Here is a 25,977-nt window from a genome sequence, read left to right as displayed (position 1 = left end):
AGCTGTGTAAAGTAATAAATACTGAGGTCGATAGTTTAGCATTACAGAGGGATTTGTGGAAGCTTGAGGGATGGGCAGAGAAATGGTTGATGAGGTTTAATGTTGATAAATGTAAAGTTATGCACTTGGGCCATGGAAACAAAAAGTATAATTATGTTCTAAACGGTCAATTACTTAGTAAAACTGAGGCTGAAAAGGACTTGGGGGTATTGGTGGATGGTAAACTTAATTTTAGTGACCAGAGCCAGGCGGCTGCTGCTAAAGCAAATAAAATAATGGGATGTATCAAGAGAGGAATAGATTCTCATGATAAAGACATAGTTCTGCCCTTATACAAATCCCTGGTCAGACCACACATGGAATATTGTGTACAGTTTTGGGCACCAGTGTATAAAAAGGATATAGTAGAGCTGGAACGGGTGCAGAGGAGAGCAACCAGGATTATTAGGGGAATGGGGGAACTAGAATACACTGACAGATTAAAAAATTTGGGATTATTCAGTTTAGAAAAAAGACGACTGAGGGGAGACCTCATTACAATGTACAAATACCTGAACGGACAGTACAAGGATCTCTCCAAAGATCTTTTTATACCTAGGCCTGTGACCAGGACAAGGGGGCATCCTCTACGCCTGGAGGAGAGGCGATTTTACCATCAACATAGACAAAGGTTCTTTACTGTAAGAGCAGTGAGACTGTGGAACTCTCTGCCGCATGAGGTTGTTATGGCGGACTCTATGTACATGTTCAAGAGAGGCCTGGATGCCTTTCTGGAGAGAAAAAATATCACGGGTTATGGGGATAAAACATTTAATTCTTGAAGGTTGGACTTGATGGACTTGCGTCTCCTTCCAGCCTCATATACTATGATACTATGATCTGCCAGAATCTCGTTCACAATATAAGTACTTAAACAGATGGATGCCGTTTGCGACATTGGCATGTGAATGAAAACAGAAAAAGACGACTGGAATAGGACCTGCTCTGGATTTTATGGCCAGGGCCGTGGAATCCATGTGGTCATAAAAAGTAATGAGGCCCTGTGCCAATGAAATAAACGCTAGCACACACCCCTAAAACAAGTTTGTGATTACCACTAATGGAAGAAAGACTCAGTGGCCTCCCTTTGTCTAAAATGAGATTTTGGAACATTTTCTAGACAGGAAATAAATGGACTTCTAATCACGTTTCTTTTCTAGGGGATCTCTGTGTGGCATGCTTACCGAAGACCATTGCCGGGATCAACATGAAGAGGAGCGTAGGTAAGTATTTTCAGTCTATTTGGGTTTATCTGTTCTGGTAGATTCCCTTTAATGCTGTCCTTTCTAGGGTTTTCTGCAAGTGGAAAACCCATTAAACTATTTTGGGCAAGAAGAACCCCTATAACTTTTTGTCTACAAGGGCAAATTTGAGCACGCAGCAAGTTGTACCTCCACAGAGCAACCGACAGCAGTATTTATTTTAAAAGTTTAAATAAAACAAAAGTAAAACCTGAATTTCTCAGCAAAGAGAACTATGGTATAGCAAACTAAAACATTTACACTTGTTTATTGGGGAAAAAAAAAAAAAAAAAGAAGATGACAAGGGACAACGTTGTATAATCACCAGTGAAGCGGTTGTGTGTGGACTTTAAGTTCTTTAGTAATGAATCCTTCTTTCAAGTCCTCAGCCATCACTAGAGACACCAATCACCATCTATGTACATGAGTCTCTGGCTACATACAAAGGGCCCCTGTGTGTGCCCTTCCCAGAATTCATAGTCATTGTTTAAGCAGCTCTCACTCCTTCCTGCGTTTCTTTCCGTCATGGTCATGTTCTTTGCCACGGTTGCTCTCAGATGGACGTTTAGAGCCACCGTGTTGTTTAGCCTCTTCCAAGAATTTATCCAAGCCGAATGGATCCTCCTCGAACTGCACAGGACCATCCCTGCGCTGCTTTCGATCAGAGCCAGAGAAATCCTTATCTGGAACAAACCTGGGAAGATATGCAGAGGACAAAGTAAACACCACCGAACGGATCAATTTCATATCATGTGCATCGAGCATTCACTTATATCCTGATCAAGATCATTTGTTACCAATGGAGACCACACCCGGCAGAGAGGCCAGGGAATGGACAGGGGAGGTGAAATAGCAGCTTATAAAACTCACGCTATTGTAGTGTGTACAGGATAAATGGTGTCCAGGTCATGTATATCTCACCTGTTGGTTTTCATCAATGTATCAATATCTGTGGTGTACATATCATTGTCATTGTTCTTGGGACGGTATATCGTCTGTGCCACTTCCTTGCTGCTTCTCCATGGCTGAGAGTAAACATTATATGTCTCATCTTCACCTCCTGCAAAGCCACTGTCCAGACCCTGCGATTCCGAAAAATACAGAGATCACAAAACAAGGAACACAACCAACCACCTTCCAAAATTTAAAACACACGAATTCCAATAGCAGAGGCTGGATTTACAACTCAATATTCCTAGCCGCCATACTGGTAAAAATTCTAGAAGTCCCCTTTAGGAATCAATGGAATATGTCAAATTAACCATAGGTTCTGTTCTCAAGAATCAAAGTCTATTACAGAACCTGCTCCGATGGCTATAGGGGACACAGTCTCCAGCTAAACGACACAGCGCATATGCAGTGACATTTAAAATTAGCAACCTTGATCGGTGCCAGCAGATAAGCAATCGGGCACTCGCTGTTAAGGCATATTCTGAAAGCTATAACTCTTTTTATTCCTCTGTCAAAAGAGAATTATTTCAGCTTGTTTACTGTGCAATAAGGCAACATTTTAATTGGTACCATTTTGGTACATCCAACTTGGATTTTTTTTATTAAAGCACGGAAGCATTAAAATACTGCTCACATTATGGATATAAAAAGAGGATGTCCTCTTAGACAAAGTTGTTATGGACACAGAAATTCCCATTTTGTGGGTGTTCGTTTTATACAACATATAATTTGGGGGTTATTCATTTATTTACAATTATGTTTTAAAAACCTCTCAATTGTCCACTAGGGCACTTCATATGAGAGACCTTGATTATTCTTATAATACACTCTAATGCTTCTTCTACTAGATTGTCAGTTTTACTAGGACTGTATGCCTTTTATACCCAGTCTGTTATTGGGTTTCTGACACCATTATCAGGTCTCAGGCAACCATGGCAATCCTACAAAAAACAGAAATTATGTGGCAGATGGGAAACAGTGGAAACCCCCTGCCCTCTAGCTGCTGCTATAAACATAGTTCTTGCCATTAATTGTGACAGTAAAGAGTTTAAACTGTTGTTAAAATAAATGACTCAGTTCAGGGAAGATGAAGCAGAAGTCAGCTCTGTGTAACAGCCGCTCTCCTGTAGAGCAATACCACTGCAATCCCTTGGATGTGTGTACTGCACCTGAGGCGGGAAGTCACCACTAAGCAGTACACCCTTCCAGCGTTTACAAATTTTTTTTTTTACAATAATCAAACATAATCTATGAAGTAAAGGGAGGAAAAAGTTCAGACTACCCTATTATGAACTTCTGTGACAATCTGCCTGCAACAACAATTGGGGGCACCTCATCAATAAATACAGCAAAACAGCAGCTTTCACTATTATAATTCCCCCTATCTACTGTAAAGTTATAGACAGATTCTCCTACCCTGCTCTGATTGAAGAGCCGCTGATCATATTGGATCTCTCCGGAAGGACGCTGGCTTGGGATTCCTAGAGCAATTTGCTCACTGATATCTCGGTCTTCATTCCTCTGCAGCTTCGACCTGGCAGACAGTGAAAAATAAGAGGATGTAACATCTCCCCCCCACAGGTCAGGATAATTACCGTATATACTCGAGTATAAGCCGACCCGAGTATAAGCCGAGACCCCTAATTTTACCACCGAAAACTGGGTAAACCTATTGACTCGAGTATAAGCCGAGGGTGTAGTATACAGCCAGCCTGCCCCCATCAGTAGTATACAGCCTGCCCCCATCAGTAGTATACAGATAAAGAAATAAACTTAATACTCACCCTCCGTTGTCCCGATGTTCGTTGCGGCTTCCGATCCCCATCGCGGCTCCCGGCGGCTTCTTCACTCTTCTCTGGCCGGGAGATCGCGCTGGCCGTCGCACACTGTGATGCCGCGCTGTCGCCTCTGATGACGTCATCCGCGGCGACAGCGTCACATCACAGTGTGCGACGGCCAGCGCGATCTCCCGGCCAGTGAAGAGTGAAGAAGCCGCCGGGAGCCGCGACAGGGATCGGGAGCCGCGAGGAACATCGGGGACACCGGAGGGTGAGTATTAATGTATTTATTTTTATCATTGACTCGTGTATAAGCCGAGGCGAGGTTTTTCAGCACATTTTTTGTGCTGAAAATCTCGGCTTACACACGAGTATATACGGTATACAGAGTTCCTAGTCTTACCTCTTATCTGGGGCAGCTCTAGAGAGGTTGCGCTCATGCTGCCGCTCCTTGCGCCTGTTATCTCTGATTTCATCTCGCTCTCTAGCTTCATTGTCCTCTGCAAGAGATATAAATATATATATATAAATATATCTATGGAGGATTCTGGCCAGCAGACAGTCCAAAGCCCCCAACTCTATTTACTCACCTTTCTCTGCATGAGACTTTATCCCAGCTCTCCGTTCTCTTGCGATCTGAGCCAGCTCTCGCAGCTTTTCTTCCTTCTTCTCCTTTTCCTTCTGTGCCATCTTTCTCTCTACCTGAGCTCTCATCTCTACAGCTTCACGGGCCTAAAAAAACAAAACAAGAACCAACCTCTTAAAGGACACTGCAAAGAGGCACATTGAGAAAAGGCTCACTGTCAGAGACAGACCTACCTTCCTGTCAGCAATGTACAATGCTTCTGCTAATTTGGCAAAGTTTTCGTTGATGTGTACAGTCTGCAACCCCCGGCCATCAGCAGCTAGACGCTTATCCAGTGGAATGGTGTAACCCTGTGGAAAGCAGCAGAATGAGCATGTGACATGATGCCACACAGACCTACTTTTACCTGGTGCTCCGGACAGCTAAGCCATGGACGTGTTGCCTTACCTTGGCATTTTTCCAGTTAGATATACACGGTGGGATCTTCCACTCCTGCTGCTCCTTTACAGTCATCTACAAAGAACAAACACATTCGCAATACTAGACAAAAAGAGTCTGAAACCAATGAAAATTGGCCAATTAAATGGCTACATTGGAGATGTCACCCCACTGTAACTACGTACCAAATAACTTATTTACAATGCAGAGGGGTAACCACTCCTACAGAGCCTTGTAACACAAAAGTTCAAGATAGCCAGGCTCAGAATACGAGCCCATGCGGTTACCGCTAGGTGTAGAACATATAGTACCGAGACTATGGTACTAGCCGAGACTGGAGAGAATTTAACCCCCTCAGATGTCATGGTCATCCATGAAATCTAAAAAGATTACTTTGGACCTCCCTTGAAAGCCTGGCACTCATCACAGATAATGGATTTGCTACAAATGGATCTGATACACTACACAGAGAATGCTGCAAAGGAAATGTGCAGCATACTGTGCTATTTTAACTGCTTCACTGTAAGAAAGGTTTGTTCTAAGGCATACCCAGCAGGTTCCCGTTCTGACCCTGGTAGTACAGGACTAAGGTGCCACTTACCTTTCTACTGGGAGAATGCATAACAGGTGCTGGAGGAGATGGAGGTCCTCGAGGAATCTTCTTGTTAATTCTGGAAAACAAAAAAAACAAAAAAAAAAAAAAAACACATTTGAATTACAATAAATAACTCATTTTCTGACATCTCGCCTTCAATCCATACAATACTCACTTAAAGCGAGGAGGCTCCATGGGGTCTTTCTGCATTTCCACCATCCGGATGACCCTTTGTTTGGCTCCAGAGTTAAACGCCACCCCCTGCTGAGATGGTGTGTACCTGGTAGAGACAAACAAGTTTTGAACACAATATAAACAGAACTAATTCTCTCACTTAAACTTCCAAGGATTGCAGGAGCCACTTACCGGATGTACTGCGCAGGTGCCAGCTTGTCTGCAGCCCGCACTGGCATGGCTGCAGCAATCTTCTGGGACACTGCTTTATCAAGAGCCTGTCGGGTCTTCTCTGTGAGCTGGAGGGAAAAAGTGAGAATCCTGGTATAACATACCATATGGAGAGATATGAAGTAGCGGTGCCACCCAAAGTCAATTAAAAATCTGCAACACTTTTACTCATATTACTAAGATATAACATAATTATAGTTCGAATAGTTTTGGAAATGAAAAATCTCCAACTGCTTGTACTTAATACTGCAATACTGTTTGGCAGAATACAGACAGTCCTTAGGTTACGTACAAGATAGGTTCCTAATGTTTGGTCTTAAGTTGAATTTGTATGTCCAAACTAGGATATTTAATTTTTATAGTTAGACAATTTTTTTTTGTCACAGTGACAATTGGATGTTCAAAATATTTTGTTATGGGAACAAGGATTATCAAAACGTCATTACAGACAGAGCGGTCCGTCTGTAACGAGGGGTTGTCTGTAAGTCGGGGGATTTAAGATGGGAACCGCCTGCATAGCATTTTATCCCAGTCTACTGAAGGCTTCCAACAAAATGAAAGCTGGGAACTTGTTGAAAGGCTCCCCCGAATTGTAAAACAAAGGAGTATTTACCTTACCTCGACCTTCCATAAAAGTGAAATTAAGTATTCAAACACTAATTAGATTATGGTGTTTAAAAAGCCTATATTATCTCTATCCCCCTGTACCTCTCGAATGCTCTCCTCATCTGGTCTCTGGAGATCAGGGTCATCTTCATCCATCACTTCCTTTGGAACAAGATCTGTATATTTACTGAATACGACCTGAAGTAAACAGAAAACAAAAATTGAAAACACTACAGATTACATGCCTTCTCTATGCAGAAACACAACTAAACTGGGAAGGGTTGTGTTTTGTTTAAGGTAACAGCAGGATAGAGAAGGAGAGATAAGAGAACACAAGTCCACGTGAGAGCTATTAACACCTTTGATGCAAAAATAAATGATTAAGCGTTATGCAGAAAAGAATTTAGACAAGTCTAGTGGATGGTGCAGCCTCTTGTTGTCCGGGTACAGGTCGGTATCCATAGCCCGGTGCATTTATGATGCATGAACCCACTCAGCTTTGATTGAATATACTCATTCTGTGTATTGTTTATACTCTATCTCCACCCACCACACGGAATGAGCTCCCAGTGTTTTTTCCAAGGCTCGGCAGAGGGGGAGTGGTTCTAATATATTATATATGTTGGTTGTAAATGTCATTGTATTCAGACCTGATGAAGGATGACAAGCTGAGCAGAAACACATGTGTTTTAACAATAAATATAAGCTTCATCTACAACAGTTGCTCCAATTCTATTTCTGGTCCCTTTTTACAGGCATTTATGCTTGTATCGCTAATCCGGCTATTCCATAATACACATCAAGACAGTACATGAACTTTACTCACCTTATCCTTGGACTGGCCCTGGCGAGCAATGGCATCATATTTGATCTTTCCTTCAGCATCCACTTGTACTGCCAAGGCGTTGGACATCCGCTTCTTCCTTCCCATGTCCAGAGGGTACTGAGCCACATGAATCTCCGGGAAGGCGCCGCCATCGCCAAAATCCTGCAGAGATCACAAGACAGTTTCAGAAAACATGAGACATAAGCCCAGCAGTTCCAATAAAGAGTCCTGCTGACCTCCAACGTCCGGGGCACCCAGCCTTTACGGTGTCCATAGGGAGGGGGCTCTCGGCGTGATGCCACTAGCGCAGTCTGGCGAGATTTCTGAGCTCGCAACTTCTCTTCTGCCTCCAACTGATCCTGTGAAAGCTGTGTGGGTGCTGGTAAAAAGCTATAAGAAAGAGAAACAAAGTAGTGGCATCACAGGAGTCAACAAGGCACATGATAGGACCATCCACATGGGAGCTTCCCAACCTTTATGACAATGGGTTCAGGTTATTTTAAAAGACACATAGTTTATGTGCAAGATGAAGGGTTGAGAATTCCCAATGCATAACAGTACATCTCATCTCTAAACACTGAAGGGGTTTATCAGAGGTGTCTGAGGGCAGACCTGTTCTAGTTGCTTAGTTCTGCTATCATTATTCGGAGCAGTTTTTTTTTTTTTATGAAAGGTGAGATCTAATTGGTCGCCATAAGCAACTAAACCAGTTTTCCTCTCAGACACTTCCATACTGCTGATCTTATCACTTTCCTTACAGGAGCATGTGCATCATATAACTATAAGGGGACTACCCCGATACTCTCTGATCACATAGTGCTACTAGGCCGATGTTACTCCTCCCAGCCGCCGTCATCTCCACTACATAATAGACTCTCTGGGCACTAAGATTCACTGGCGGTCAGTAGGAAAACATGCGAATCCACTAAAAAATCCCGCGTCCCAGTAGGTAGAACGGGATACAACCTCTTTACTCCACACTCACCTCGCAAGCGCCATCTCTGCGTCCCGTTCTCTGAGCCGGAAACCGCTTTCTGCCAGGCCGGAAATGGAAAAGTCACATGACGTCTCTAGACCAGCAGAGACCAAAACCACAGAAAAATGGCTGCATGTCAGCTGTGCAAAGCCGCCATAATGTTGAAGTCCAGATTCAGTGTAAGCGTCGGCGAATTGCAAATCCTGGTTTCACAGGCACGTAACCTCTACAGACACACTGACTTAGATAACTACATAAGCTCCCCCCTCTTCCATCCTCTTCTCCGTATAGTATTTGTGTTAATTCTCGTACAGGGGGCGCGGTCCTGAACTACATCTCCCGGCGTGCACAGCGCTAGTTGGACTGTGCCAAGTGTTGTATAGGTAGGATCAGATAGTGTGGGAAGTAAGTTGAAATTAGATGTCACTGTCTCTATATCCCCTATGTCCACGGTGATTACTGAGGATCGGTATCTCCAATTTGAAATCACTTACTCACGTGATCTGTCATTGGTGGGAACCACGTGTCTTGTTCTGTGGTCTGCAAGGTCACAGGCTTAGTAGCTTCTACACAGGGTTGAGTCTATAGATGTCTGCTGTGGAGAAGAAAGAGGTACCAGATGTTTTAATTGTAAAGTGTACCCATATAAACCAAAAATAACATGCTAAAAATCAGTTCTATGTTATGATGATAAAGTTGGAGGTAAATATGGATGAAGATTTCTCCTAATCAGCGCCCCATTTCTCATATGCTACTGTTATGCAGGTCAGAAGGGATGATGACAGGCACTGTCAGGCTTGCATCTCTGGTTACTGCTGGTCTCGCCACCTCTGGATGTTTCATTTATGCAACACAGTCCTGGGACCCCAATGACTTCGGAGTAGTGCGAATTGGGAGAGCTGTGTTAACAGTAAGTGACCTGCAAGACAGACCATTTTCATTATTTTAAACAGGTTGTCTGGGATTACAAAAAAAGCTATAAATGGCTTGGGGTGGGGGTGGAGGCTTTTGAAACAATGAACATCTTATACTTACCTGCTACAGCATCTGTTTTACTGTGTAGAAAGTGCAGAGCAGTGGTCAGGACAGCTTTGCTGGCCTCTCTAAATGGAGGTGATGAATTTGTGTTAATAGCTTACCAAGCTATATATATAGCTTTTTTTTTCAATATCCCAGACATCCCCTTTAAAGTAAATTTGTCACAATGGTTATGGCCACATATGTCACCCATACCTTCCATGTGAAAACTTAAGAAATATAAAAATTAGGCTTACAGTGCTTTGACAGCGCACCTCAGGTCTCTGGCTACACATCGCTGGACCCAGGATTGATGTAGCTGAAGGGTGAAGGATGAGAAAGGTGCTAGGCATTGTTATTGCTGAGGTGCATTGCTAACCCCCTCCTAAACCTCCTTTGAATATTTCTAAAGTAAATGTTTGACATAGAAAAACACTAGGTTTGGATGTGGGATGTGTGGGCATAATCCTAGGTATCATAGCAGTCAATTTGTATAGGTAAATTGTTGTGACTTTTTATCATTGATGTCACCACATGGGGGTGTTTATTTGTGTTATCTCATTTATGGACTTTCATACAGAAATTTTGTATGTATTTCATGGTGTTGCAGACTGCAGCTGTGACCTGTGATTACCTCATAACTCTTCGTAACACTCCACCAGCAACTCAGGAATATGATTTTCTCAAATCTGAGGTATGGGACAATCTACTGTATATGGTGCCACATTTATACATTTGTGGTTCTGACATTCATTATCAGCATTTTCTTCAAGGTACATGCTCGGTCTGCCCGTCGCTTGTTGGACCTGTGCTGTTCCAATCGTGGCACATACATTAAGGTGGGGCAACACCTGGGAGCTCTGAAGTACCTATTACCTCCAGAATACACAAGCACCTTGAGCGTGCTGCATAGCCGAGCTCCATCCACACCATTGCCTGATGTGCTGCACATCATCCAGGAGGAACTGGGGAAGAAGGTAAAGGCATGCCAACCTGAACATCTACCCTGGGTGCCAGAGGGTTAACTTTCTGATACTCCTTATCGCTGTCAATGATCAATGCATGTTGGGTATTCATTTATTATGAGCTCTAATTAATCAGTCCTCCAGAGATCTGAAGGGGTCATCAGAATGAGGTCACTGAGCTTTATAGACACCACCGCCCCCTTTAATAAAATGATATCAGTTGGAGATTTATTGCCTCATTTATTGCTGTCAGAAGAGGGGAGAGATGAGAGCAGTTAATCATCCTCACCAGACAAAGTAGTGGGTGTGTGGGGGGGTTAAGGGATGCAAGTTTGGGGATAGTTACTAATGCTGAAAATACGTGTCTCCCCAGGGAAAGTTACAGATAACGAAGGGGTTTAAATGTAGAAAAAAATATAACACCCAGATCTAGGCGTAGATCAGATGTAGAGGTTGTATGTGAAGTTTTTTTGCTGAAAATCACCCATGTTTGTAAACTGTGACAGAGTTGCAGGCTTTTTTTGGTACCAGGTTCTCGGCTATGTCACAGGAAATTCATTTCAACACTCTTTTCCCTTTAGACATCAGAACTGTTTGTACAATTTGAGGAGACTCCTCTGGGTGCAGCTTCATTGGCGCAGGTACACCGAGCAGTCCTTTGGGATGGTCGGATGGTGGCTGTCAAGGTCCAGCACCCCAAAGTGAGACAGCAGAGTTCCAGAGACATCATGATCATGGAGGTAGAAGAGGGGTGATTACCTGATTTGATGATGAGACTCCTGCACTTTTTTGTGTCCTCTGATCCATCATACTTCCTTACACATTTGGATCACAGTTACCTTTTTTTGGAGCAGATGACTGGTGTACAAAAGGCTGTTCTTTTCATTCATATAATTTATGTATTGTGCTCTAGACATCAGCTCCTTTAAGAATCAGAGATGCAAACCCAATGAAACACAAAGCCACTTACTCACCAATTGCCTTTGTAATGTAATTTGTCCAGGTTCTCCTTCGAATTGTAAAGAAAGTCTTTCCACAGTTTGAGTTCATGTGGCTGGTTGAGGAAGCTAAGAAGAACCTTCCACGAGAGCTTGACTTTCTGAATGAGGCCCGCAATGCGGAAAAAATGGCGGACATGGTCCGTAAGTTCCCTTTTCTTAAGGTAAGTTGAGCCTAGACAAGATCAGGACTGATCTGGAGTCCAAGAAGTAGTGTCATCTTTTAATGTGAATAGTCAAGATTTATCCCAAGACACTTGGGTCAATGCCCTTTTGTGACTATATGTAATATGCTCTGTTGAATGGCTTTCTTACGGCATGAAGAAAATGTAGTCTCAAGCAAGTGAACAATCTCTGACCATACATATTCTTCAGTATTGCACAGTACATGGAGACATTCCAGTCTTTGCATACTAGTTCTGACTTTCACATGCTTGAAAAACTTTGACTTGCTTTTGCTGTTTCAGATACCTAAAATCCACTGGGACATAAGCACAGAGCGAGTTCTGGTGATGGAATATGTTCAGGGTGGACAGGCCAATGATCTTGATTACATGAAGAGAAACAACATTGATGTGGATAAAGTAAGCATGCATTCAGGCTTGTCACTTTTGTCCCCAAGGGTTAACACGTTTGTGCAATTAATGACTGAGGGGGGAGTCTCTTGTGTCACTTGGACACCCCCCTGCAGTGTCTGAGTCTATAAAGCTGTAATTACAATGTGATGCCCTTAATGCATGGTTATACCAACATGCACAAAGCTTTTCCCCTCCCCTCCTACTAGGAGACTCCTGTGCTTCTTCTTCTCTGCACATTGTTCACATCTCGCAGAAGTGATTACAATGACTGCAAACATGCCTGAGGGTGATGCCACATGTTGCGTTTTTGGTCTGTTTTTAAGCATGCATTTTCAGTGCATTTTTAAAATGCATCCATTTTTGACCGTTTTCCATGTGTTTTTCTGCTTTGAACCTGTTTATCTATTATGTTAAACAGCCAAATGCATGGAAAATGGTCAAAAACGGATGCATTTTTAAACGGACTAAAAACGCATGTTTAAAAACTGACCATATTGCCATATTAATATGTGTTGCAAGGAGTCAACACTTACAGTGTCCACAGTGACTATGGCTTGTGTGAAACAGTTCTAAGTGCTGGCTTGGGGCACATTGAAGCCTGACTAAGTACTCTGGACTCTTTCTCACTAATTTAGAGTGACACACAGGTGACATGATATGTACTACAGTATTGCCACACATACAGTACAGACCAAAAGTTTGGACACACCTCTTCATTCAAAGAGCTTTCTGTATTTTTTGACTATAAAAATTGTAGATTCACACTGAAGGCATCAAAACTATATTAATTATATAGATAACAAAAAAGTGTGAAACAAGTGAAAATATGTCTTATTCTAGGTTCTTCAAAGTAGCCACCTTTTGCTTTGATTTCTGCTTTGCACACTCTTGGCATTCTCTTGATGAGCTTCAAGAGGTAGTCACAAGAAAAGGTTTTCACATCACAGGTGTCCTGTCAGTCAATAAGTGGGATTTCTTGCCTTATAAATGGGGTTGGGACCATCAGTTGTGTTGTGCAGAAGTCAGAGTGCAGTCACACGTCACATTTAACGCATGCATTTAAAAACGCATTGCAGCAGCTGAAGAGAGATTTTCCTAATTAAACAGATGTTAACACTTGTGATCACAAAACGCAAATGTTAACACTCGCGTTAATGCATGCGCTAACATTGCGTTAATGAAAGTATGCGTTAATGCGGTGTTAACACTCACGTTAACAAGGCGTTAATGGTTGTGTTTTGTAAACGCAAGTGTTAACAGCTGTTTAATTAGGAAAATCTCTCTTTAGCTGTTGCAATGCGTCAAACGCGACGTGTGACTACACCCTCAGGTGGTTTCCAGCTGATAGCCCTACTGAATAGACTGTTAGATGCTTTTTTTTCTAGCCATAATACAAATTCTAAGTAAAGAAAAACAAGTGGCCATCATTACTTTGAGAAATAAAGTCAAAGTCAGTCAGTACAAAAAACTGGGAAAACTTTGAAAGTGTCCCCAACTACTGTTGCAAAACCCATCAAGTGCTACCAAGAAACTGGTTCACAAGAGGACCACCCCAGGAAAGGAAGACCAAGAGTCACCTCTGCTGCGAAGGATAAGTTCATCCGAGTCACCAGCCTCAGAAATCACAAGTAAACAGCAGCTCAGATCAGAGACCAGGTCATTGCCACACAGAGTCCTAGCCGCAGACACATCTCTACAACAACTGGTAAGAGGAGACTGTGTGCAGCAGCTTTCGTGGTAAAATAGCTGCTTGGAAACCACTGCTAAGGACAGGCAACAAGCAAAAGAGACTGGGATGGACAATTGACCAGTGGAAATCTATGCTTTGGTCTGATGAGTCCAAATTTGAAATCTTTAGTTCCAACCCCCGTGTCTTTGTGCGATGCAGAAAAGGTGAACAAATGGACTCTACATGCCTGGTTCCCACCGTGAAGCATGGAAGAGGAGGTGTAATGGTGTGGGGGTGCTTTGCTGGAGACACTGTTGGGGATTTATTCAAAATTGGATAGCACTACAGACTTGCAGTGCTGGGGTCCTGGGTTCATGTCCCATCCAGGTCATAATTTGCAAAGAGTTTGAATGTTCCCTCAGTGTTTGCGTGGGTTTCCTCCGGTTTCCTCCCACACAACAAAAACATACTGCTAGGTTGATTAGATTGTGGGCCCACAAGCTTTGTGCAGTGCTGTGTAATCTGTGTGTGCTATATAAATAAAGGAATTATTATTAATAATAATTGAAGGTATACTGAACCAGCATTGTTAACACAGCATCTTGCAGCGGCATGCAATACCATCTGGTTTGCGTAAAGTTGGGCCATCATTTATTTTTCAACAGGACAATGACCCCAAACACACCTCCAGACTATGCAAGGGCTATTTGACCAAGAAGGAGATTGATGGGATGCTACGGCCGATGACCTGGCCTCCACAGTCACCAGACCTTAACCCAATTGAGATGGTTTGGGGTGAGCTGGACCACAGAGTGCAGGCAAAAGGGCAAACAAGTGCTAAGCATCTCTGGGAACTCCTTTAAGGCTGTTGGAAGACCATTTCAGGTGACTACCTCTTGAAGCTCATCAAGGGAATGCCAAGAGTGTGCAAAGCAGTAATCAAAGCAAAAGGTGGCTACTTTGAAGAATCTAGAATATAAGATATATTTTCAGTTGTTTTACACTTAGTAAATAATCCCACACATGTGTTAATTAATAGTTTTGATGTCTTCAGCGTGTATCTACATCAGGGAGCCTAATGTGGCTCTTTTGATGGCTTCTTCTGGTTTGCAGACAAATCATTGATTAATAGCGATCGGCAGTGTGTACATCTAAGACACACACAGCGATGATCACTGGATGCAGGCAGGGATGTTACCGCTAGCTGCATCCTTTGTGTAACCAAGGTGCCATTGCCGCACCATTGCTTAGGTGACAGCGCCCACTACTATATAGCAGCATCCACTACTCTCTATGACCCTGGAGCCATTGCCTAAGTAACAATGGCAGCAGCACCTGGGTCATAGAGAAGAGCGCGGGAGTAATGAGAAGCCGCTGAAGGGAGAGCAGGTAGGTGAGTATTCTCTTTTTTTTTTTTTTGCTCTGATCTACTGTGAGACATGTGCTGTGACTACCTATCTACCTTGGGCATGAGCTGTGGCTACCTATCTATTGGGGAGCATGTGCTGTGGCTACCTATCTACTGGGGGACATGTGGTGTGGCTACCTATTTACTGGGGCCATGTACTGGGGCTGCCTATCTACTGTGGGGAATATGCTTTGGCTATCTATCTACTGGGGGGCATGTGCTGTGGCTACCTATTTACTGGGGGTCATGTACTGGGGCTACCTATCTACTGGGGGGCATGTGCTGGAGCTACCTGTCTATTTGGGAGCATGCATGTGCTGTGGCTACCCATCTACTGGGGGCATGTACTGGGGCTACCTATCTCCTGGGGGGCAAGTGCTGTGGCTACCTACTTACTGGAGGCCATGTGATGTGGCTACCTATCTGCTGGGGGGCATATGCATGTTCTATGCCTCTCACAGAATTACATTTTAAAATATGTGGTGTTCATGGCTCTCTCAGCCAAAAAGGTTCCCGAGCCCTGTTCTAAGACATGATATAGACTGGCTAGTTGTCAGAAGTAATAGCTGGAATAGCTATGCCTGCAGTACTAAGTGTTTGGATCTGGAATCTGTTCACAATATAAATATATTACTATTATATGCAGTGATGTCACTAACAGGGGATGGAGCTCTGACAACCTCTTACATATGACACAAAGGCTGGTTGTAAACAGCAATAGACTGATCAGGTGTTTCTGTATTTTCTAGTGGCATTTCAGATGGCTTGGATGTTTGCATCTGTAGGAGTTAGAATGGCTGGTAGCCATATCATCATCTATCATTATTTTCAGGTCTCCCAAGCTCTGGGTAAACTGTACAGTGAAATGATTTTTGTCCATGGATTTGTGCATTGTGACCCCCACCCTGGAAATGTACTGGTCCGACAGACAGAAGACAGCAGAAGCCCAGAAATAATATTGCTGGATCATGGGTTGTATCAGGTATTGGGTACTAAATGCTCCATCCATTCTTTATTCCCACAATGTTCTTATATCAACATCAATCCCACAGGAACTGACAGATGACTTTCGCCTCAACTACTGTCACCTGTGGAAGGCACTTATAGCGGCAGATATGGATGGGGTATGCAAGTACAGCCAGCATTTGGGGGCAGGGGATTTATACCCTCTGTTTGCTTGTATGCTGACTGCCCGTTCCTGGGACTCTGTAAACCGTGGAATTGATCAAGGTCCTGTCAGTACAGAAGAGGTGAGGAGTTATAATATGTGATTTCTTTGTGTAAACTCGATGCCATTAGGTGCAAAATGTACACGCACTTTCAAATACATTGATGGACAAACAATGTGCCACCTGTAGAATAGGTAAGTATAAACCATACATATTTCTGCTGGACTATGGTAAAACATCAAGTGTACACTCCCGGGTAAGAGATCTCTGCCATGCACACAGGTTGTCATCTTCTATGGTGCTGTGATCTCACTGTCACATACATTGCTGTCTGCAGCTGCTTAAGAGCGTTCTGCTGGAGATAACCTGTAATTAGTTGTGTCTGTAATTAGTGCCTTGTTCTGTGTGGGACATGCGTGTTTAACTAGAACATGCAGAAGCTGTAACCCTTTCGTCCCCACTTGCTTATGTCATCCTTCTATTCCACTGTATATTCCTTAACTGTTCTTTTATATACTCTTTACCTGTTCCGCTACATACCGCTGTGTGGAACAGGTAAAGCCTATATAATTGTCCCATTATATGCATCATGCCTTTTATGTGTGACATTACATATTCATAATCTGTTATATTACAAACCCCCTATTTGTTCCATTAGATATTTCCTATCCCTTTAACCAGTCCCATTACATATTCTGCCTCTGACTGTCCCATTATAAATTGCTATCCTATCCTAGTATATATTTCTAATCTATAATACCAAATATGAGTATACAGAACCACAATAGAATACTGAATTCATCAAATTTAGATAAAATAATCGTTAAATCTTTATTTCTATTTATACATAATATGGCAACCAACAACAAATATTAAAAAACATCACATAAAACCCATACAAACAGACAGAGAGTGGTGGTGGTCAATTCAAAAATCAGGTATGCGCCATAATAGGCATGCAAGTAAATCCAGGGAGAAATACACCGGTATAAGCAGTGTTCCGAACCTTAACCAGGCGTTCTATACTACCAATTCCTACCAGAGTGAAGAGGCTCCCAGACCACCACCACAGCACCCCCGACGCACGTTTCGCCGTCGCATCCTCAAGGGGGTGTGCTGTGGTGTGGCCCGTGAGTGGCAGATATATACAGGAAGGACCGCCCACATAATTGTCAAAAGGCCAATAAAATTATACTGACCGTAAAGTGTATAATGATGAGTCCGGTATTTGCACGTGCGCATCACCGCGGAAACCACACACACATCCGGAGGCCGGGCCGGAACCCCGTAGGATGATCGACGCGCATCATTAGCGTGTCACCATGATACGGAGCCCCGCACCTGCCAACAGGATGCGCCCCACGTTAATGCGCTGCAGCCGGTCATCTTTAGTAAAGGCAACAATGAGGGCAGCAATAAAATTGGAGCAATAAGTAGATGAAATCATATTACATTAAAATATTATGTTGGTAAAAGAAAAAGACCCCTTTGATGATAATAATAATATATGTATACCAATCATGAATCCTATCATGAGCCTATCCCATTTAAATTCATACATATATAGCCTTAACTGTAGATAAAATATATAAATATAATTAGTATTAATTTAATTTGTGGTAAAGTGACATGTGCTCAAACTTAAGGTGAACAAAGTAAATTAAAATAAAATGAAAAACCTAATAAAACAGTGACAAGTGAAGTAGTGGTGAAGTGCACAAAAGGTGAGAAGTGATGAGGTAACAAGACCGCATATCAAATGTGACAATACATTATTATGTATATTGAATTATTTACTACACTCATCCAACAAAAATTGCCTGCACTATAAATGGATATATAAATGTAGGGCATCGTAATAGATGTATATTCAAGATATTATTATTATACTACAATGAAATTGTAAAACTAAGTGAGTGTGCAAGATGGTGTATCATCCTATTATGGTGTAAGCCTATAATAGTTAATCAATTTTAAAAAGTCAAATAGTATGAACTGTAAATGTATATATGATAATAGTATACAGTACTAGTGAAAGTCCCCTGTCATCCTAATAAGCCAATAAAGTGGCAGTATGTGACAATTAAAGTACTTATGTGCATGAAGTAATAAGAAATAATTTGTAAACTAACATTGATCCAAGTATATCTACTGAAGTGCATATGTGTATACCATAAGGTGCTATAGTGCATGAATGCAATCACAGTGTCAATATGCTGAATTGCAGGGAAGCAAACATATATAGAAATGATGCAACAGGGAGGACAGCATCCCCCCATATTGCAATTTATACATATATATATATATATATATATATATATAATAAATAGCGTGTAGTGGGGCACCCCCATGAGGAAGCAACGCAAAATCAATACTGCGTATGATGAATTGAGTTTCCGGAAGCTGTCAAATCCAATGGAAAGGTGAACATCCTATAACATGGGTCAGATCGCCCAATTGGCGAGTCCTGAAAAAGACCAACAACATAAAAAAATAATATCAAAAATAGCTCCAAAAATAGCTGTCAACTGAATGCCGACCTGAATATAAAATTACCACACACTAAGCCACTATTACAGATGTATGATCATATAATTAAAAACTAAGACTCAGGGCCATAATCATATGAAAGGGGAAAAGGAGAGTTTCTCATTTAATCCATATGGAGATGTAGTGTTTAATTTCACTATCCATTTTAATTCACTTTACAGTCAGTATAATTTTATTGGCCTTTTGACAATTATGTGGGCGGTCCTTCCTGTATATATCTGCCACTCACGGGCCACACCACAGTGTCGGGGTGCTGTGGTGGTGGTCTGGGAGTCTCTTCACTCTGGTAGGAATTGGTAGTATAGAACGCCTGGTTAAGGTTCGGAACACTGCTTATACCGGTGTATTTCTCCCTGGATTTACTTGCATGCCTATTATGGCGCATACCTGATTTTTGAATTGACCACCACCACTCTCTGTCTGTTTGTATGGGTTTTATGTGATGTTTTTAATATTTGTTGTTGGTTGCCATATTATGTATAAATAGAAATAAAGATTTAACGATTATTTTATCTACATTTGATGAATTCAGTACAGGCGGTCCCCTACTTAAGGACACTCGACTTACAGACAACCCATAGTTACAGACAGACCCCTCTGACCTCTGGTGAAGTTTTCTGAATGCTTTACTATAGTCCCAGACTGCAATAATCAGCTGTAGAGTTTCTGTAATGAAGATTTATTGATAATCCTTGTTCCATTACAGCAAAAAAATTTTAAACTCCAATTTTCACTAGGGCCAAATTTTTTTTTGTCTGGCTCTACAATTATAAAGTATACAGTTTCGACTTACATACAAATTCAACTTAAGAACAAACCTCCAGACCCTATCTTGTACGTAACCCGGGGACTGCCTGTATTCTATTGTGGTTCTGTATACTCATATTTGGTATTATTGTTTTGATTAGTATAGGGACTTTGTATATACATTGTAAGTGTTATCCCGATTGGTAATTCTTATATTTCTAATCTGTCAGTATATACACCTTTCCTCTCCTGTTATATACTACCTTCCTTTTCTCTTAAGCGATCCCATTATAGACTCCTAATTAATTGTCTGTCTTGTACTATTATATAATCTAAATAAACCTTACCTCTGTATGGCTCTTCCTCTATGTGCTATTTGTGTTTTATCTTTCTCTTCAGTTGTTTTGTTATTACCCATCTCCTCTGCCTGTGTAATGTGTTATGACCCATGTTCTCCACCTGTTTGTCATTCTATAACCCATGTCCTTTGCTGTCTCGCTTGTTATGTCCAACCTCATTTTATTAGTAACTTGTATTATTCTGTGTTATAACCAATCTCTTTTACGTCTTTGTTATGACTCAACCGACCTGTCTCTTATCATATCATATCATATCAAATCCTTTAGGCACAAGAGATCCGAAGCAATGCGGCCGCATACCTTCCTCAGATCAGCCAGCTTCTAGCCAGTGTCCCACGTCAGATGCTTCTGCTATTGAAAACCAATGACCTGCTGCGTGGAATTGAGACCACTCTCGGGACCAATGCGAATGCTAGCTCATTCCTATGTATGTCTCGTTGTTGTGTCCAGGCAATCGCCAGGTGAGATCTCAACTGCTGGTTACAGATAAGCTGACACTCCTAAACTAACCATACCATTTAAATGGCCAGTGACCTAATACCTAGTTCTGTTGACAGCTATCTCTGCTGATTCCACTATTTATGTGCAGGCCAAGCATAGTTTATGTGCTGAAAAAGAAGGTGAGAAAACCACTGCCAGATTATCTGGAAATAAATACATTAGGGATACCATCAGGCAAACCCCTCTTAGACAGGGGATGAGCAGCTGCTCTTGTGGAACTTGATGAGTGGGTTAATACACATCTAGTATGTATTGTCTGCTTTATTTTATTACTTTACCCAGGCCATATTATTACCATTGACTGAAGAGTAACACGTATAGAGGCGTATAGAGGCGGTCCCCTACTTAAGAACACCCGACTTACAGATGACCCCTAGTTACAGACCCCTCTGCCCAGTGTGACCCCTGGTGAAGCTCTCTGGATGCTTTTCTATAGTCCCAGGCTGCAATGATCAGCTGTAAGGTGTCTGTAATTAAGTTTTATTGATAATCCTTAGTCCCATTACAGCAAAAAATGTTGAAACTCCAATTTTTTTTTCTAGAACTTCAATTCTAAAATATACACTTTCGACTTGCATACAAATGCAGCTTAAGAACAAACCTCCAGACCCTATCTTGTACGTAACTCGGGGACTGCCTGTATAGTGTTACTAGGCGTCTATTTATACAAGAAAATTAGGGTGGTAAAAGATCCGAAGCACGGGTCCCAATGCATAAGCATCAGACTTTCAGCAATGGCCACTCCTGTGCATAACCCATTCTCATTAGGTTCATCTGGAGAAATCCCGACAACCAGTGACTGCAGGTGACGTGTTTTCTGACTGTAGTTGTCCCCTATCTTCTCCTTTTCAGCCATTTGTCCTTCCTTTGGAGTTCACCACACAGAGATCTTGTGTTCTCCATGTCGCTACATCTTGATACCCTGACAGTGTTATGCTGCAGCTACCCCTAGAACTTAAAATACTGTAAGGCTACATTCACAAGTGGCTTTTGCCTTGCGTTCAAGCACCGCTGCTGATTACCGAGCACATGAATTTCTATAACCACTCACCCCACCCCCCCACCCCCACCATAATATCTACACTAAGTAATGTCCCCAATGCCCTCATTAATGTTCCCACAACAGACACTAAGGCCGTCGTCACACGTGGCGTTTTGAACCCGTTTTTGGGCTCTTTTTTTAAGCAGTCCGTTTTTGAAAACGCATCCGTTTTTGACCAGTTTTAATTAAGATCATTAGTAAAACCTGTCAAAATCAGGTGCGTTTTCAAAAAAACGCATGCGTTTTCTTAACAGACTGCTTAAAAATGGGCGAAAAAAGGGTTCAAAACGCCACTTGTGCCACCGGCCTAAGAAATCTCCCAACAGCCCCCAGTTATGTCTCCAAACAGGGTCGTGGCCTGTGAAGACACTGATGGGCCCTGACGCCTATTACCTCCGCCCCCATTGTTACTGACTCCACCCCTGGGACTCAAACTCTATCTGTGTCCGGAAAGGGCACAGATAGAGTTGTATAACCGGATGGTGCTGAGAGCTATTAGCTCTCTGCATTGTTACAGTCCCCTGTAGCTGCAATGCACGCAGGCGCGGAGTGATGATGTCATCATCTGCCGGCATCACAGCAACAGAGGAAGAAGAGAACTGCTTGGGAACGGGGATAGGTGAGTATGTGGTGTTTTATTTATTTTTTAAATTAATTTGAAACAAGGAAAAGAGAACAAGTGGGTGGGCTACATTATGGGGAATGGGTATAAGAGGGGGCCCACAATATGTGGGGGTATGAGAGAAGGGCCACAATATATACAATCGGGATATGAGAGGGGGCCCACATTATGGGAGGGATATGAAAGGGAGCCTGCATTATGGGGGGTATGAGAGGGGGCCCACACAGTCCCCAGTAATATCCTTCACAGCCCCCAGTTTTGTCCCCACAGCCCCCAGTTTTACCCCACAGCCCGCGTAACATCCCCAGTAATTTCTGCACTGCCCTGATACAGCTCCTGATACAGCTCCTTGTAATGTCTCCCACACAACCCCCAGTAATGTGCCTACAGCCCTCAGTAATTTCCCCACCGCCCCAATAATGTCCTCACAGTCACCAGTAATGCCTCCAAAGCCCCCATAATATTCCTCACAGCCCTTAGAAATGTCCCTCACAGCCCCCTGAAATGCTCTCCACAGCTCCCAGAAATGTCCTCCACAACCCACATTAATTTGCCCCCAGCATTTTCTCTGCAGCCCACTCATTGTGCCTTCCCCTCACATTGCATAGTAAAAAAAACCCACTAATACTCACTTCTGTCTTTCCTTCCTCTTTATTCTGTGCACTGCGGGTGCGGCGCAGATGATGTCATCACCTCACGCATCCTGCTCCTGGGACTGTAGTCAGCTGCCTGAAATAGAGGACACTGGGGCTCATTTACTAAGGGTCCGTGGTCCGCACTATCGTCGGAACATCCGACGATTGCCGATGTGCACTGCATTTAGTAGGTTTTTTGGCACACGTGACCGGATTGTGTCCCAATCGCGCTGGTTTTCACACGACACAAATGGGGGGGGGGGGGGGGGGGGCTGAAGGACTACGCGCAGGAAGCAAGACATGCACTTACAAGCACCGGAAAGAAGGTGGTGAACTCCGGCAGACCTGAGCGGGGAAGCGACACATGCAGGAAATGTGCCCCACTGTGTGATGGCGTCTGTTGTGGAAAACACAATATTCATCCCTATTTGTGTCCTGAGGACTCGGATAGTGATGTGAGTGGGGGAGATGCCTGGACGATCTTTTAACCTACTGACGCCCCTGACACCCCCAATTGAAACAACTCGAACCTTTTTTAGTCTCAAATTTCAACCCACAGAGTGGATTATGACTGCCGACAGCACCAGACCACCAAGGCGAGGCTAGCGCACCAGACCCCCCAGGGTTTGTTTTTTGGGGGTGGAAGGCATAACTCTTACTTTAGTTTACATTTTGATTTATTTTTTTATTCACATTATGTGTGTCTTTCCTGCTTTTCTTAAATACATATCACATATAACAGTGATCTAATGGTAACAGCCCATTGAATCACTGTTATCAGTCACTGATGATATGGACCCCTTGTCACAGTACAGGATCGGACTCTGTATGCCATGGTCACAAGCAGGACTCCTGCTGGCCGTAGCTGTGTAAGGTCATGTGACCAAATCCCCCTACATCGGGCCGCAAGGCTTCAGCCGTGATCAGAGGCCCAGCCAACAGGAGCAGAAAAGCCTTGTATATATGATCTCTGTGATCATTTCTGTGCAGTTTGTATTCAACCTTTAGTTATTTTAGTTACTGATCATTCTCTACAGCTTATATCCCAGTGCTAGGCAGGTAGGTCTCTGGTAGGTTCCATTTCCATGGAGACCATTTGCTTTAGGCTCACCAGCTCTCACCCAACCAAATGCGGAGAAAGCTGTTGTTAAACTGGTAGCACTAGTATGGTACACCAGTGGTGAATGACTATCATATACTGCTTTACAATCATTAAATTGAAATATTCACCTGCTTTATTAACATGATGTAGAATAATATTAATTTATTGTACAATCTACTCGCCATTTCCTCACATTTCTAGAGATTATAAACAAGGCGCATTACACCCCTAACCATTCTGTTAAATAGCTTTAATGATAGGCTTGTCAGATATCCTGTGTACATATATTATCTTCAGCACTGATGTTAATGTAATGTTTGTGTGCGGATGTGTGAACAATGGCTATAACGTATCTGTATATTCTGAGGTATATTCTGGTATACTAGGTAATTATATAGTATAATGGATGCATCTGGGGTAAGTTCTGATTGTAATGTGTGTTGCTATTGCTTTTTGGTATGAAATATTTGGGGGGGGCATTGCTTAATATAAAGGAGTACAAGGGCATTTCTGGGTATTATGTACAGCATTGGCGCAGTGTTGCATGTAAACTGTGGCTAGTGCTGGTGGAAGTAATCATTTTTGGTTTTTCCTGATTTTCACTAAAGACATCATAGAAAGACGGCATCGTCCTTGTGGTCCTACACTTATATCTCCATCTCAGAGTGGCTGCGTCTGGGACAACTGCAGCTCTATGAACTCTTCCTTTGGGCTCATTCCTCCTCGCTGGGGCAAAGGCTGATTTATCTTGTGCACTGGATATCACACTCTCTATATTGACTCTTCTTGTGGAAATGAAAGACCACAAGCTACAATCAACACCTTGGATTCTGGACACGCTCTTCTGGGGACCACTACATATTCTCTGCGACCTATAAAGTATTTGGACATTGCTCAGCAATTACCTAGAGTTTCAATATTTAAATGTATCTATGTGTATACCTCTTTGAGTTGACCCTCAAAAATTGAATTTAAAAATGGGAGTATTTCCTCAAAGAAGTGGTCTTTTTGGAGAGGTATATAGAATAATAGCTCTAATAATAATAATAATAATAATAATAATATGCCACTCCAGTATATGAGCTCATCCATAAGTGGTGGTAATTAATTAATGTCACCACAAGGTGGCACTTGAAGCCTAAACCTCTGGTCACCTGAGAGGCAAAAGATGACTGGGATGACCCAGTGTTTTGTTGGTTTAGATATAATTTTTAATTATTTATCTTGGAATAGATGTGTCCTTGCTGCTTATAATCTTCTGACTGTAATGTTCCAGAAACCATACATAACTCTGGGTTGTGCTAGTTCAGGCTGCAATTACCTGTGGGTGGTTCTCACTTGATTTTTTTTTTAAACCAGCCCACTTCCAATCTTTATGAGAAGCCAAGACAGGTGCTGATAGCTAAATAATGAGCCACATGACTGATGATGTCACAGAGGTGAAGTCGTGACTGCTAGAATTTAGGAAATGATTGATATTGCATGTACCACTACCTCACATCAGCAGACTTCTGACTAACTTTGCCACTGAACGATTGTTAGATCCACCTTATGTGTGTTATCTGTTACTGAGGCTTAGGTCTTCATACATGACTGAACATTGAGGCCTTAGGAAAAAAAAGGATGTTTTGGGGTCTGATTTTAAATGAATAAAATGATTTGAGTCACATTTACGTATTGTTTACTGTGGCAAAGATGCTTTTGATATAGGGATGTATTGTATTATACTGGAGTGGTGGTCTTTACATTTTAGGCATCAGTTTAACAAAGCAGTATATTGTACATTGAGCAGGCCAGTGAGCGCTCTCATAATGTTACCCTAGATTCTGGGATACAATCTCATCTGGTTACAGCATAGCTCCCAGAGTGTTCTCCTGACCTAAATCTGAGGGTCACTAACTCCTGAGATATGCCTCACGAGGACAGGGGCCTGGGGCACAAAGGAGCCTAAATCTGCTGAAATTGCTGTAACCCTCCACTACAATGGAGGGTTTCCCAGAGCTCTCCACAAGAAATGTCGTTATTATTACTATTAGTACACAAGTGAAATCCCTGCACTCAGCACATTCACATGGAACAATCCCAACCTGTAACAGAAAATTATTCTACAATATCAGTAGTGCTGTATTTTGTGTTGTTTAACCTAGACTACAATGTCTTCTGTTGTTGGTACC

At 42.5% G+C, this 25,977-nt stretch overlaps 2 protein-coding genes across 10 annotated transcripts; one reads left to right on the top strand and one right to left on the bottom strand.

Annotated features, from left to right (window-relative positions):
- The first annotated feature begins 1,204 nt into the window (after positions 1–1,204).
- On the top strand, positions 1,205–25,512 carry ADCK1 (aarF domain containing kinase 1). Of its 9 annotated transcripts, none has more exons than XM_072116772.1 (11): positions 1,205–1,262; positions 9,207–9,351; positions 10,069–10,152; positions 10,232–10,435; positions 11,005–11,124; positions 11,427–11,585; positions 11,889–12,005; positions 15,909–16,058; positions 16,129–16,326; positions 20,169–20,362; positions 24,412–25,512. In XM_072116772.1, the coding sequence occupies exons 1-11, from the start codon at positions 1,216–1,218 to the stop codon at positions 24,581–24,583; spliced, it is 1,590 nt and encodes a 529-aa protein (XP_071972873.1). In that variant the 5' UTR covers positions 1,205–1,215; the 3' UTR covers positions 24,584–25,512. The 9 variants fall into 9 exon arrangements, with proteins under 9 accessions (XP_071972873.1, XP_071972872.1, XP_071972871.1 ...); XM_072116771.1 differs by having other exon boundaries at positions 11,005–11,163; positions 11,463–11,585; XM_072116770.1 differs by having other exon boundaries at positions 11,005–11,163.
- Positions 1,533–8,594, bottom strand: SNW1 (SNW domain containing 1). Its single transcript, XM_072116779.1, has 14 exons — positions 8,451–8,594; positions 7,702–7,855; positions 7,466–7,627; positions 6,742–6,837; positions 5,995–6,101; positions 5,804–5,908; positions 5,635–5,704; positions 5,043–5,108; positions 4,829–4,945; positions 4,600–4,741; positions 4,413–4,509; positions 3,648–3,765; positions 2,202–2,362; positions 1,533–1,974 (listed from the first exon to the last, which is right to left on the bottom strand). Exons 1-14 carry the CDS (start codon positions 8,462–8,464, stop codon positions 1,779–1,781), a joined length of 1,605 nt encoding a protein of 534 aa, XP_071972880.1. The 5' UTR covers positions 8,465–8,594; the 3' UTR covers positions 1,533–1,778.
- Positions 25,513–25,977: the final 465 nt, after the last annotated feature.

The sequence above is a fragment of the Engystomops pustulosus genome, chromosome 7, assembly GCF_040894005.1.
Source record: "Engystomops pustulosus chromosome 7, aEngPut4.maternal, whole genome shotgun sequence".
Lineage (NCBI taxonomy): Eukaryota > Metazoa > Chordata > Amphibia > Anura > Leptodactylidae > Engystomops > Engystomops pustulosus.
This window is presented reverse-complemented; position numbering and strand designations above follow the sequence as displayed.